General features: G+C 45.7%; 1 protein-coding gene across 4 annotated transcripts in view; it reads right to left on the bottom strand.

The window, feature by feature from the left end:
* Positions 1-284: 284 nt before the first annotated feature.
* The window catches only part of spen (spen family transcriptional repressor), a 51,337-nt gene continuing 38,498 nt past the window's right edge, over positions 285-13,123 (bottom strand). For all 4 annotated transcript variants that reach the window (XM_029723265.1, XM_029723266.1, XM_029723264.1 and 1 more), the window contains exons 9-15: positions 11,845-11,958; positions 11,615-11,715; positions 3,664-11,506; positions 3,158-3,493; positions 2,804-2,998; positions 2,447-2,605; positions 285-2,272 (exon numbers count right to left, since the gene is read on the bottom strand). In XM_029723265.1, the coding sequence (XP_029579125.1) occupies positions 2,141-2,272; positions 2,447-2,605; positions 2,804-2,998; positions 3,158-3,493; positions 3,664-11,506; positions 11,615-11,715; positions 11,845-11,958 (8,880 nt within the window). In that variant the 3' untranslated portion in view covers positions 285-2,140. The remainder of the gene's footprint in view (positions 2,273-2,446; positions 2,606-2,803; positions 2,999-3,157; positions 3,494-3,663; positions 11,507-11,614; positions 11,716-11,844; positions 11,959-13,123) is intronic.

The following is a 13,123-nucleotide window of genomic DNA, read 5'->3' on the forward strand; positions in this document are numbered from 1 at the left end:
TCACATTAGTTGATAACTCAGCCAAATGGAGATCAAAACTAAACATTGAACTGATGTCTGTGCCCTGTGGGTATTATCCTATGCTGACATCTTGTGACTTCAAGGTGAACTGCAACATATTTCACAACAAGTAGTAACCTGAAAAAAATGTTCTGCATAATCAGTGTAACTATATAATACTGTTGGTAATATATCTTGCAGTAATGTATCTGCAGTGGAACAAGGCATACTAAGACAACGGGCAAAAGCAAGCAAACACAAATCAAGAGTGACGGACCATTAAATGATCTGTAGATGTTAAACAACCATTTATTTTACAGTTTAAAAATGTCCTCATGGAGGAACAGCAAAATACACTGAAAATTATGAAATAAGATTGATCAAAAGACAGTTTAAGATAAATAATTTTGTTTTTGGGGTATTTTCTTGTCATTTGTATACAAAAATTATAAGTGCCTTCAACATCACCATGAAAGTATTCAGCCTGCAGTCATAGAAATATTTACACCACAAAAACTGAGAATGAGGGTTTACTTTCTGCATCGGTTCACAAGTAGCTTCGTCTTTCGGACTGCTTTGTTTTGTCACACAAAACAAAACAAAACAAAACATGAGGACCCTGAACGGAGACAGTAATAAGGGAAAGTACACAAGAGCACATATTGAGAACATGAGTATTTACAGAATTGGCTCAGGGAGACACTAGTTCAGGGAAAGGAAAGAGACCGTTTACACATCCATTCCCAGCATTGTTTAAAGTTTTAGTCACATTCGTTGCCTTACGGATTGGATTTACCCTTTACTTATTCAAGTTAAGCATGCTACAGCTGTCATTGAGTAATTTCCTTTTGACTTTGGGAGCACATATTGGTATCCAGGAGTATTTTCAGAGGAACAGTAAAGGGCAGTGGAGGACACAAGGAGAGAGACAGAAGGACTATGTTCACCAACATCAAATTGAACAGTTTATGGCACTCCATGGAAATGAGGACAGGATTTCACAATGGAGTAGTAGTATGTATGCTGTAACAGGTTGGGCTGATGAAGAAAATATATAAATAAACAAAGTACAAACAGAGGCTGGTACAGTAGATCTGAGTGACAAATACAAAGTCAAGTATGAAAATAGGTTCTGGGGGTTCTTTGAAAAAGAGATTTTGGCACAGAATCAATTCTAATAACAAAAGTTTGTAAATGTCACTCCTAGGAGTTTTGTAGGGGTCCTTGCCAGTTGCCACCCCTCACCACCCCCAAAAGGTTGATAGTGATGAGTTGTCATATAATCCACTTGGCCTCCTTACATATTTTTAATCTTTAAATATTTATAATATTTACAGCTTTGCAATTGTCTATGACACCTTGACTTGTAAATAAGACAAACAAAAATAAACAAATTATATATATGGTCGCCTGTTGAGGCATTAAGTGCAAACTGTACAACTCAAATAGTACCCTCTGAGGATAGAGTTGACTCTGGAAATGAAGGAGAAGGAAATCAAGTTAGCCGATGGTAGAAGAGTAAAAGCAGTACAGAAGATTGATGAAGCAGACATTATTCCTTTTTCTATTTTTCTCTTGCACAAGTAAAGCTGGTCACTGGCGCATGTCTATTATAATAGGTAGCATTTTATTCTCTAATCTGTACAAAGATCATGTTTTTTTTCTCAACATAGTGCAATGACTGATTGGATCTGTTTTCTAAGAAAATTCCCCAAAAATGTAAATAAAATCACAATCATTATTTCATTGAGAGTAAAAACATCCCTTAGTAAGTCTTTCTCTTTTCGTTCCTCCGTCTCTTCGAATACTTTCAAAATCAAGACGCAATCCGGTTTACCTCCAACGATTGCAAAAGTGAAATGTATGATCATAGAATTGATCATGAAAACCCCCAATCCACCCTTCCGTATGCTCTCCGTAAAGGCAGGGAGTTGTGGAATCAGAGGTGGAAGGATGACTTAAGGACTTGGTGAAGAGAAGTAAGAGTGAGCGCATGTTTTAAAAACAACAAAAAGAGGTCAAACCCATCCAAACTGAGGCATTTCCAGTTTTCTAACCTGGATGAAAGTCCAAAAAGGCTGGTGTTGGCTTGATTCTGTTGGGTTCTAGAGAATGAAGGTTTTTTTTTTAATTGGAGGTATTACACGGAGGCAATGACAATCATGATGTGAGGGGAGATGCTGGAGATGCTGTTGAGAAGGTCGGGGGCGAGCCGCGACAGGTGGCTCTCAGAGAAATCACACGGCGGAAAAATCTGCACCACGTATGCCGGCTGGGGAAGGAAGAGACAAGACACGTGTTAGTTGTGTTTCCAACCTCATTGTTTGAAATCATTTCAGTACCATACTCCCATCTCCACCTAATATTTACTTGAAAGAGAAGGGCCATTACAGGTCCATTTGAAATGGATGCTGATATGGCTTAACAGTCAGAATGCACCACAAACCTGATTGGAGCCGGGGTTGGGGACATTGATGATCCCAGCTGCCTGTTTTTGCTGTAGGTAGGTGATGAAGCCTCCTTTCAGGAGAAGGGTCTGACTGAGAACATCCTCCTGATCCCGTCCACATGGCAGAGCTAGCAGGAGGCAGTAGTCACTCTCCACCTATAAACAACAATCATCAAATCGGTTGTGCTTTCACCTGAAATGTTACTGAAATATTAAGCATGTTTACATTCACAGTTGTAATGAGAACTAGTTGCCTGCAAAGAAAACATTACCAAAGAGTGTCCTAGTTTGAAAACATTCTACAAGAACCGTGCTAAAATGCATAATTCCAATGACGGATAACTAGCAACTCACCATCATCCTGCGAGCCACGCCCTCAAGCTGGGACGCTTCCAACCTCATCCTCTGTGCGATGCGGAGCGGGGCCCCTCCCTCCAGTGGCGGCAGTGAACGGTGGGCCAGAACGTTGTTGCCAGAGACAAAGTGGAGCTGCACGGCAGCCGAGTCATTCTTCAGTGCCAGCAGGCCTTGCCATACTATGGGGTATTTCTGCACAAACAAAAGTGGAGCAAAGACAGATCAGAGAAATATATGACATTTTAAGTATAAGCAATATTATCTAAACTGATTTCTAATTCTAATCTATCCTTACTAATGATGACTGAAAGTCTTCAGTATTGTTTTAATTCCCATGATCAGCCTCCTTACCATTAAAAGCTGCACCATATCGACGGACCGGTATCCTGAGTGCCCCAGTTTACCCTCAGGGTGCCACTGTGAGGAACTTGAGAGGGGTGCTACTGGAGGGCTCGGCATGAAGACTGGTGGGCCCTTCTGCAGAGCTAGCTCTTGCTTGTGGGAGAGAGCCATGGGAGAAGTATAAGAGGGTGAAATGGTGTCCCTCTGCATCCGGGGCATGTGGGATAAGTCCATGGAGGCTGTGTGACGGAGGTGGGAGTTGTCCGATTTGGTTTCACTTCCTCCACCAAGTGAACCAGCAGAGAGTGACTGAGATAGCTTGCCTCTGTGGCTGAGATCACCACCCTGAGGATACGAATAAGACTTCAGTGCTATCTACATAGAAGTAATGTACTGTAGGAGAGAAACACTCAAATAATAGTCAAAGTCAATCCTAACTGAAAATGCTGGCAAAAACACTAAACATCTGATAAACTAATGAACTAAATGTAAACATGAATGCATAGTTCTCTGACCTGGGAAGGTGTGATGCCACGGGGAGCCAGGTTCAATCCCATCGAAGAGTGACTGGAAAACTGGGAGTGGAAGCCCTGCATATCCCGGTACACTGGGAAGGAGCCAGTGCCACCTGGATGAATCAGCTGAACACCTTGAGGATGATGATGAGGAGACACCATAACAGGGACAGATGGATGGACCCCCATGATCCTGCTGCTCTCAGTATGAGGTGGGTGAGACATCTTTGCCTCCAATGTTTTAGGAATCTCCTTCCGCATCTGCGGCATGCCTTTTGGACTCTTGGAGGCAGCAGAGAGGTTGGTGATTGAGGTTGCTCCTGCCTCAGGAGTTTGTGACCGACGTCCCTCTGCAATGGTGTGCTCTCCTAGCTGATGGTGCATCAGGATGCGCATGTCGCGCATGTCTCTGATGTCTCGGGAGGCCATGCTGTACTGGTCCAGACGTAGGCCTGCGTGATGCAGCCCTCTGTGCTGCTCTGCAGGCATCATCCTCACATCTGACTGGAGCTGGGGTGCAGAGGGTCTGCACAGCCCCTGGTGGTAGTGCTTCATGTTCTCTTCGGCGCAGCTGTCTGAGGCTCCCCGAGTGGGGCCCGCATGTGACTGCAGCACCATTTCTCTGATGGTGTTGGCACGCTGAGGAGGTCCAGTGCGGGGAGATGTCAGGGAATTCGCCCGTCTTCCATGATTCATTCCAGAGAGCTGTGGGGTATTCATCCTGACATCACTGTGCGAGAGGTGACCTATAGACACTGACTGGGTGACGCTGTGTGACACCGGGGTCATTATAACAGACTGCTCTGGGTGGGGGTGGTGCATACTGGCAACATATGGAGACATCTCAGGCATGCCAGGATGCAAAACTATAGAGCTGGCATGGGGGGACATTGAGTTTCTGGGAGAGCAAACTTTTGCAAAGGGTAAAGGTGAGTGGCCTGTTGCTCGAGGGGAATGAGGCTCTTGCTTGAGGTGTGGGACTGACCGATCAGATGGGGTACTGGGACTAGGACTCATGCGGTTTCCAGTCAAAGACAGGTAATGTGGATTCATGATTGGGCTGAGGTTGGATGTCTGGTGTGCCTTTGCCATATCCACCATCGGTTTGGATTCTGCTCCAGGCTCTTTCTTTACGTGCTGCTGCATCACAGCCCGATTGTACATCAATATTTGAGGACTAGTGACCGGTTGTTGAAACATCTTCACTGCGCTACCTTGTGGTCCAGTGTGATATGACAACTCTGATTTTTCAGAACCAGGACTCTCCTGCTTAATGGTGGAAATGACAGGCTGAGAATTGTATGTATGGCCAGTTAAGAGTACCCCCGGGTGTCCGTACCCTGTGGGTGTCAGGGGTCCCTTGGGGGTGCAAAGCTGGGATGGGGCAAATGGTTCTTGCTTAATCTGAGATTTAGACACAGACTGCTGGAACTCTATGTCGACTGCACTGGCCGGTGGGATCTGGCTAATTTTGGCGCTGATCCGTTGAGGTCCCTCTGTTTTTTGCCCTGAGTAACTTAGTACTACCACACCCTCTGATGTATTTACCCTGAGGCCACGACTGGAACCTGTGTTGTAGGGTGTGCTCTCAACTGCAGACCGTCCTCTGCAGTTTACATCCTCTGCCACATCCACTCCATGGTAACAGTTGTTCTCGTTCATACTTGATCTGGATTTCTGTTTGGTTATAGATAGGCCAGCATTACGGTTACTTAGGGAGATTCGAGGAGCTTCCTCAGTGTCAAAGGGCATTGGAATCCGGCTGATGACAGAGGTAGTAGGGGAAGAAATGACTGAATTCACCATCTTCACTCCAAAGTTCTGCTGGGTCTCGGTGAGCGGAGATGGTTTTTGAAGAGTGAAAGGCAAGGGTCTGTCTTCAGGATGCGTGTGCCTAGCAGCCATTGTGTCAGATGAGTTTTCATTCTCTGACATGCGAGGGTCTGCCAGCGTTGTGGTTAGCACTGTAGTAGGAATGGCATTGCTGTTTGATGCTGACACATATTTGGGATCCATGAGGATCTTTCTGAGAGTGCTGGAGCTAGGGTCAATATCCGATGCCTTAGTATCAGGAGGCATAAGTGGATTTGCCGACTGGCTTCCAAGTGCAGTTACTGCTGGGGCAGAGGGAGTCACTACAGAAACTAGAGTTGCAGGAGTAGCATGGATTATACTTTCTTCAGATCTGTGAAGCCAGTCTGGTGAAACAGGCATCTTGCCTTGGCAGGGTGGAGGGACATTCAATTGGGTTGGAGAAGGTGTGAGCGCAGGGGATGGAGAGAGAGCAGGGGCTACCGCTGATATTTGAAACTTTTTGAAATGAGGAAGTCTCTTGGTGCCAGAGTGAAAGGCTGATTCTTCAGGTACGGGTTGTTCCACAGCAGGTTGTTCTGCCTCCTTGGGAGTGTTCACAGTCATGGTGCATGTGATATCACATTTGCAGGTAGCAGCTGCGGTGACAACAGTGGCTGTTGCTGTAGCAGTCGCTGCCTTAGAGTTGATGACTTCAATTTCTTCAGGAATGGACTCTGGTAGCTTGAAGGGGGAGGTCTCAGCTTCTGATACCTCTTCAGCAGTCTCTCCCTTCCGGTTCACAGCCTTTCGTCCTCTGGACCTCTTTAGAGTCTTAGGCCTGACTGCTTTCCCTTTTTTTGTGTGTGTTTCTGGTGGAAGGGACTCATCTTCGGCAGAGGCCCCAGAGACTGTTGATTCAGAGGCTTTAGCGTCTGTCGTCAGGGGTTTGGCACTGGGAATCAAAACTCCCATCTCTGGGTCTGGGTCAATAATGTTGCTGATAGCCATGTGTGTTTCTGGTTCCAAGACATCATTGGCAGAGGGTAAGACCAGAGGCTCTGGGGTAGGAACAATTGCATTATAAGTGGAAGGAGCTGTGAAAGCATCTGTATCAGTAGATATGTCTTCAGCAGTAATGGAATCAATAGCAGCAGCTAGTTCAGTTTCACTGGCAGGAATAGTTGACTTCTCCCCCTCTATTTCATTCTCTGGTTCTACAGTGACAGGGGGCAGCAGGGTAGGTGGCTCTGCAGGTGGTTCCTTATAGGGTTGAAGAGGTTGCACAACTGTAAGTTTGGCAATATTCTCCACTGCCCGTTCCAGTTCCATCTGACGTGCCAAAATAGCGGCTGCTGGGTCTACCGTTTGTTCAGGGTCTAATAGAACATCTTCCTTTTCCTCTGGGCTGAACTCTGCGGCATCTTTCAGATAACATTGAGTCCTTGCTTCTTCTTTATCTGGTACTCCTGGTTTGACATTTTTAGCAGTTGCCTCAAAAGATTCAGCCTCATCCTCCTCAGAGCAAAGCAACCCTTTCACATCATCTACGCTTACACGAATCTCAAGGTTTCTCAAGCCATGCGATTTATCCTCTGTCACCAATTTGGCATTTCGTGTAAACCTTGGTGCTTTTACTTTCCCACTCTTTTCAGATTGTTGTCTTTTCTCCACATGGGTAGATTCTATCCTCTCAATGTCCCCTTCAGAATACTTTTTCTCAATTTGATCAGTTAGCACTTTGTCTTCTTCGTCTTTCTGTGTTGGCAAGCATTGCATTGCTTCCTCTAATAATTTCCCTGCTTCTTCTGACTCATCTTTTATTTTGGGCTCAGGCTCTTCAGTAGTTGTACTATCAACTGACTTCTCTCCTGATGATGTTGCACTCTTGGATTGTTTGTCTACTCTACTTGCTTTCCTACCAATTGAAGCCCCAGTAAGTGAAGACACTTGAGCTGTCTGCACTTTCTGCATACGGGGTGAACACCACCCCTCAGACATTCTGGAACCCTGTCCAGTGTTCGCAGGCTCTTTCATGTCAATGTCTTCCTCTGATGATTTCTGCGAGCCCCCTTTCACTGGTGACACATCTTCCCCTCGCCTGCGTGATTTGGGTGGGCGACCTCGCCTTGTGTAGGTAGATGTGTTCAATGCATCATGCTGCTGCACTAGATCCTTGTCAACACCACACTTACGGGTGGAGCAGGAGGACTCCACCACCTCTTTACATGGTGGCTGGGCATCCCCTTCAGATGGTGTGGCATAAACTGACCGAACATTTCGCCGTCTGCTCCTTCCGTGGATTAGGATTGATTCATTCTCAGAGTCAGGGATATTAACTGGTGACTTGGCTGGGGTTTTAGGTTCTGATGATGCCTTTAATACTTCTCCTCGTGGAGATGAAGACCTTTTCAGCTTCTCTCTGTCAATTCGCTCACTCTTTCGAGTTACTGGTTTCTCAGAGACAACGGTTTTGGGGGGCTCCACGATTTGTGTTACTGACACATTTGGCTTTGCTCTTTTACTCTTGGGTTGTTTGCGAATTGGCTTTGCTGGTTTGATTCCAGCCTCTGAGACTGGTATGTGAACCTCTTGGGAATCGTCAGATTTCTGAGGTTTGTCAAAGTCCTTAGAATATGGTTTCTCTGGCTGGGTCTCTATCTTTACCATTTCTATATTCTCGTCAACCTTGGGGGAAGCAGAACAGGTGAATTCAGCAGCATTTGCCTCAAAACTACTTAATGAGGTACCAGGAGTGGGAGGCTTATTATCAAGGAAAGATGTATGATCCACTGTAAGATTGCCTTCAGTTGTAACTCTGGGTTCACATAATACCTCTTTGGGTTCAACTTTAACCTCAGCATCTGAAAGGAAAGGTGATAAGGGTGTGATTAAAATCGAGGAAGGGGGTTGGATCTCTACTAGAGGAGATTGGGGTGGGAACACTTCAAGATTATGTTCTACTTTTTCCTCTTCAATCAGTGAAACAGTCTGTTCAGAGGATGAAGTAGTTAAAACAACTTCTTTCTCCTGCTGTGGAGACATCTCTCTGGGTGAAGAAAGAAACTGTGAAATTGGCAAGATGAGAGAAGGGCTGACTGATTTAACATCGGCCTTCTGCATGAACTCTAAAACTTTGGGAGACTCTTCTTGTTCACTCTCATCAACACTTTCAATTTCTTGTGGAAAGTGGCCCCATGAGGTCTCCTTCTGTTGTTGAAGCTCCAGAAAGCGGCTATGAAAAAGCACTATTGGCTCTTGAAGGTCCCCTCCCCATGGCCCAGATTGTCCTTTGACAGCATCCTGTTTGGCAGGATGTCTGCCAACTCCCAACTCAGGATCTTTACGCTCAAGATGTTGTAGACGCCGTGAATCTTGCTCAAAGATTGAACTATGAAGAAAACGAGATGCAAACAGCTCCTGCCGTTCCAGATCCTCTGCTTTGGGTTCTTTCTTATTGTCATCCAGTTTACCTTCAGAGTCGGCATGAATCTTCTTCTTTTTCATGTACCAAGACGGGATAGGTCGTGGTACAGACTCTACCTTATCTTTGTCTGAGCTACTGCGAAGACTGGCAAAGCGAGAGTCTCTGTCAAGAAAGGACCAATTATCCTCCCTTGCGGAGGACAATGACTTGGCTCGCTCAAGAAGTGCTTGTGTGTCTGGAGTGATAGTCTTGTCTAATGCAAAAGAATAGAACTTGTTCTTCTCCAGGGAGCATGAGAGCTTGAGGCCTGTCAACCTTTCTTCACGCTCCCCGAGGATAGAGGACAGTGAGGTGTTGGGCTTAGGGGAGTGGTTTTTGTTCTCACCATCATCATCATCATCATCTGAATCTGACGGTACTTCTCCAGGCTCTAGTTCACACACAAGACGTTTGCAAATGCTTTCTTGTTTCACAATGCTACTGGGGAAGGTCATGTCCATTCTGAGGCAGTCAGATTTGATTCTGCTCTCCCATCGTTGAAGTAGCTGCTCGTTACACCCAAGCAATGCTGATTTAAGCTTAGGAAATTCTGTGATAGGGGAACGGAAACGATTAGGTGTCATGTCCAAGCTGTATTTCAATGAATCTACATGCGAGTAGACTTTATCCTCTTCTTTTGGAGAGTCTTTAGTCTCTTTATTGGTAACTGATTGTGCTAACCGGGAAGCACACTCTTCTTCATTTGAGGGAAAGGGACCAGAACCAGAAAAAGATATGACACTCAGGTCAAGGTCTTCATTTAATTCACAGGAAGACCTGTAGTTGCGGTCTCTCTTACCACTTAGCAAGTCAAAGTCAAAACTCTCGGATTTCTTACGTTTGCTAGATGGAGAATCATCTGTAACATCTTGAGGTGTTTTTCCTACCTCATGCACCAGACGACACCTTTCAAAGTCCTCTGTGTTGTGGGCTTGTGGGCTTTCTGATTTATGTGATTTGTCAGGCTCTTCTAGCTTCAGCCGAAGCTGTCGGCTCTGTTCCATTTGTTTTCTGCAGTTCTGAGAGTGGTCAAGGTCAGACTCAAGTCGTTCCTCAGTCTCCCCTTTACTTTTGTATAGTCCTACACCCTGCTCGCCATTGTCTTGTTGCTGCAGTTGCGTGAATGCGTCCTGGTCAAGACTCCCATCAGAGATTTTCGTGAGACTTGATCCCCAAAACTGAATTTTCAGACAGGTTGGATCTGTTGCCTCTTCCGTTGGTTCTCCAAGTCGTGACTGAAGTTCCAAACTGAGTCCAAGCCCCATTCCCATGGAGACTATTTCAGACTCTTGTTCATCTTTAGGACTGCAAACAGTAACAAGTCTCTCAGATTTAGCCTTGCAATGCTCCATCTTATGCACCACTTTTCGCAATGGGCTCTTTTCACCCTCATTCTCATTTGCCATAGCACTGTCAGGTGTCTTCCTAAGTCCCAGTCTACTGCCCTCTTCCTCTTCCGGACTCTCCCTCTTCAGTTGATCGGTCTTCCCCATGGAGTCTTCAAAACGCCTCTTTCGTGCAGCTAGACGGTCAACATCCACAGAGTTAGAACCATCATACCTAGGGTCAGCTTTCATACGTTTTTTGGCTTTCATTTTACCATCCTTGTCTACAACTTCAAGGATTTTGTCTTTTGGCACCTTCCCATGCTTGACTATATCTCCTTTTTGGGGATCTATGCGGAAGGGAGGACTTTTCTGATCCCTTGAAGGTGATGCAAGCCGAATACTGTCATTCCCACCTCTAACTCTTTGTTTTTCTAGGACAGCATGACCAAGCAATTTCCCTTCCTTCTCCTTCACACGTGTTAGCTGCACCACACAAGGTGGAAGGTCTAGCCGTCCTTTGCCTGAGCCTTCTTTTTCCTTAAGAGGAAACTTGCTGACTTTGCGTCGAAGGCCTGCATCTGGACTAACTTCTCTTTCCAGTTTAGGCACTGTCTCAGTCGATGGAATGCTGGGAGATTGCAATTTAAGCTTTCTCACCCTCTGTTTCTCACCCTTCTCCTTGCGCCCAGACCACTTTTCCTTATCACCCCCAGTACCATGTTCAGTTTCAAATGGTCTCTCCTTCTCTGGCTTATCGCTCTTATTATACCGATCGGGTCGTGCCTTGTCAAATCTCGGAGGTGAGAGTGAACTGCAGCTGGCACTTCGCTCTGAGGATCTACAGCAAATGCGGCGATCAGAGTCATTTGGTAGACGCTCAGAAAGGGAGTGGGACGCTGTAGGACTGGCAGGGCGATGAGGGTGAGAAGGGCTCTGGCTGTGTTCCATTGTTCTCCGCCCATGGTCACGTTCACGGTCTGTTTCAAAGCGCTCCCGCTCACGCTCCCTCTGCAAATAACTGTATTTGCGGATGTCCTGCTCATAGGGGTCTCTGTAATCTCTGTATTCACGCGGATCATCAAAGTAACGTGGGTCATAGAAATCCCCCTGGTATGAGTCCCATTCTGTGTAGAACTCGCGGCCTCTGTCAGGTAACTTGCGACGGGGATCTTCTGTGAAGGTTCCTCCAGGTGTTCGCACACTATTGTCAAAGAATGGCCGTTCAGCTGTAAACTCATATTGCGGCCGGCGCTCATCCCTGATAAACACACAAAAAAAGAGGAACCAAACTCATATTATTCAATGTCATTGGAATTTTTCAAATGGGGATATGTGACAAAATGAATCTAGTAAAAATGATACAAACCTTCGCTCAGATAGAATTTCATAGAAGTCGCGAATGTCCTGCCCAGATGCCTGCATTGAGTGATAGAAAGCCATCTGACTTTCCTGATTGGCAAAGTCCACCTGCAAACAAAAACACATGGAAGTTGATAAATCAGAGACAAATATCATTGTTTGGACTATGGTCTTCAATTACCTAGCCTATTTCCCCAACCAACAGGGATTCTATTTCATAAGACATTTTTTTGCTACCTTAATTTTGTTGCCACCAATCTTCCAACCCTTGGTCTCCTTGACAGCCGCCTGCGCATATTCTATGTTATTATACAGTATAAGGGCCATTCCTTTGGGTCTGTCAAATACAACCTGTGGTGGGAGATGAGAGAAGTAAGAAACATATATTTAGTAAAACCAAAATGATCTTCCTTATATACAGTGCATTCGGAAAGTATTAGAGCCCTTGAATTTTTCCACATTTTTGTTAAATTACAGCCTTATTCTAAAATTGATTAAATAGTCCCCCCCCCCAATCACTCTACACACAATACCACATAATTACTAAGGAAAAACAGGCTTTAAGAATTTGTTGGCAAATATATTTAAAAATAACTTAAATAACACATTTACTGTAAGTATTCAGACCCTTTACTCAGTACTTTTGTATCACCTTTGGCAGCGATTACAGCCTAGAGTCTTCTTGGGTATGACACTACAAGCTTAGCACACCTGTATTTGGAGAGTTTCTCCCATTCTTCTCTGCAGATCCTCTCAAGCTCTGTCAGGATGGATGGGGAGCGTCACAACACAGCTATTTTCCGGTCGGGTTCAAGTCCAGGCTCTGGCTGGGCCACTCAAGGACATTCAGAGACTTGTCCCGAAGCCATTCCTGTGTTGTCTTGGCTCTGTGCTTAGGGTCATTGTCCTGTTGGAAGGTGAACCTTTGCCTCAGTCTGAGCAGGTTTTCATCAAGGATCTCTGTACTTCGCTCCGTTAATCTTCCCCTTCATCTTGACTAGTCTCCCTGTCCTTGCCGCTGAAAACCATCCCCACAGCATGATGCTGCCACCACGCTTTACCATAGGGATGGTGCCAGGTTTCTTTCAGACGTGATGCTTGACATGCAGGCCAAAGAGTTCAATCTTGGTTTCATCAGACCAGAGAATCGTGTTTCTCATGGTCTGACAGTCCTTTAGGTTCCTTTTGGCTAACTCCAAGCGGGCTGTCATGTGCCTTTTACTGAGGAGTGGCTACCGTCTGGCCACTCTATCATAAAAGGCCTGATTGGTGGAGTGCTGCAGAAATGGTTATCCTTCTGGAAGGTTCTCCCATCTCTGCAGGGGAACTCTGGAGCGCAGTCAGAGTGACCATCGGGTTCTTGGTCAGGGAGGTGACCAAGATCCTTCTCCCCCGATTGCTCAGTATGGCTGTGCGGCCAGCTCTAGGAACAGGATTGGTAGTGCCAAACTTCTTCCATTTAAGAATGATGGAGGCCATTGTGTTCTTGGGGGCCTTCAAAGCTGCAGAAATGTTT

Source organism: Salmo trutta, chromosome 30 (assembly GCF_901001165.1).
Source record: "Salmo trutta chromosome 30, fSalTru1.1, whole genome shotgun sequence".
NCBI classification, from domain to species: Eukaryota; Metazoa; Chordata; class Actinopteri; order Salmoniformes; family Salmonidae; genus Salmo; species Salmo trutta.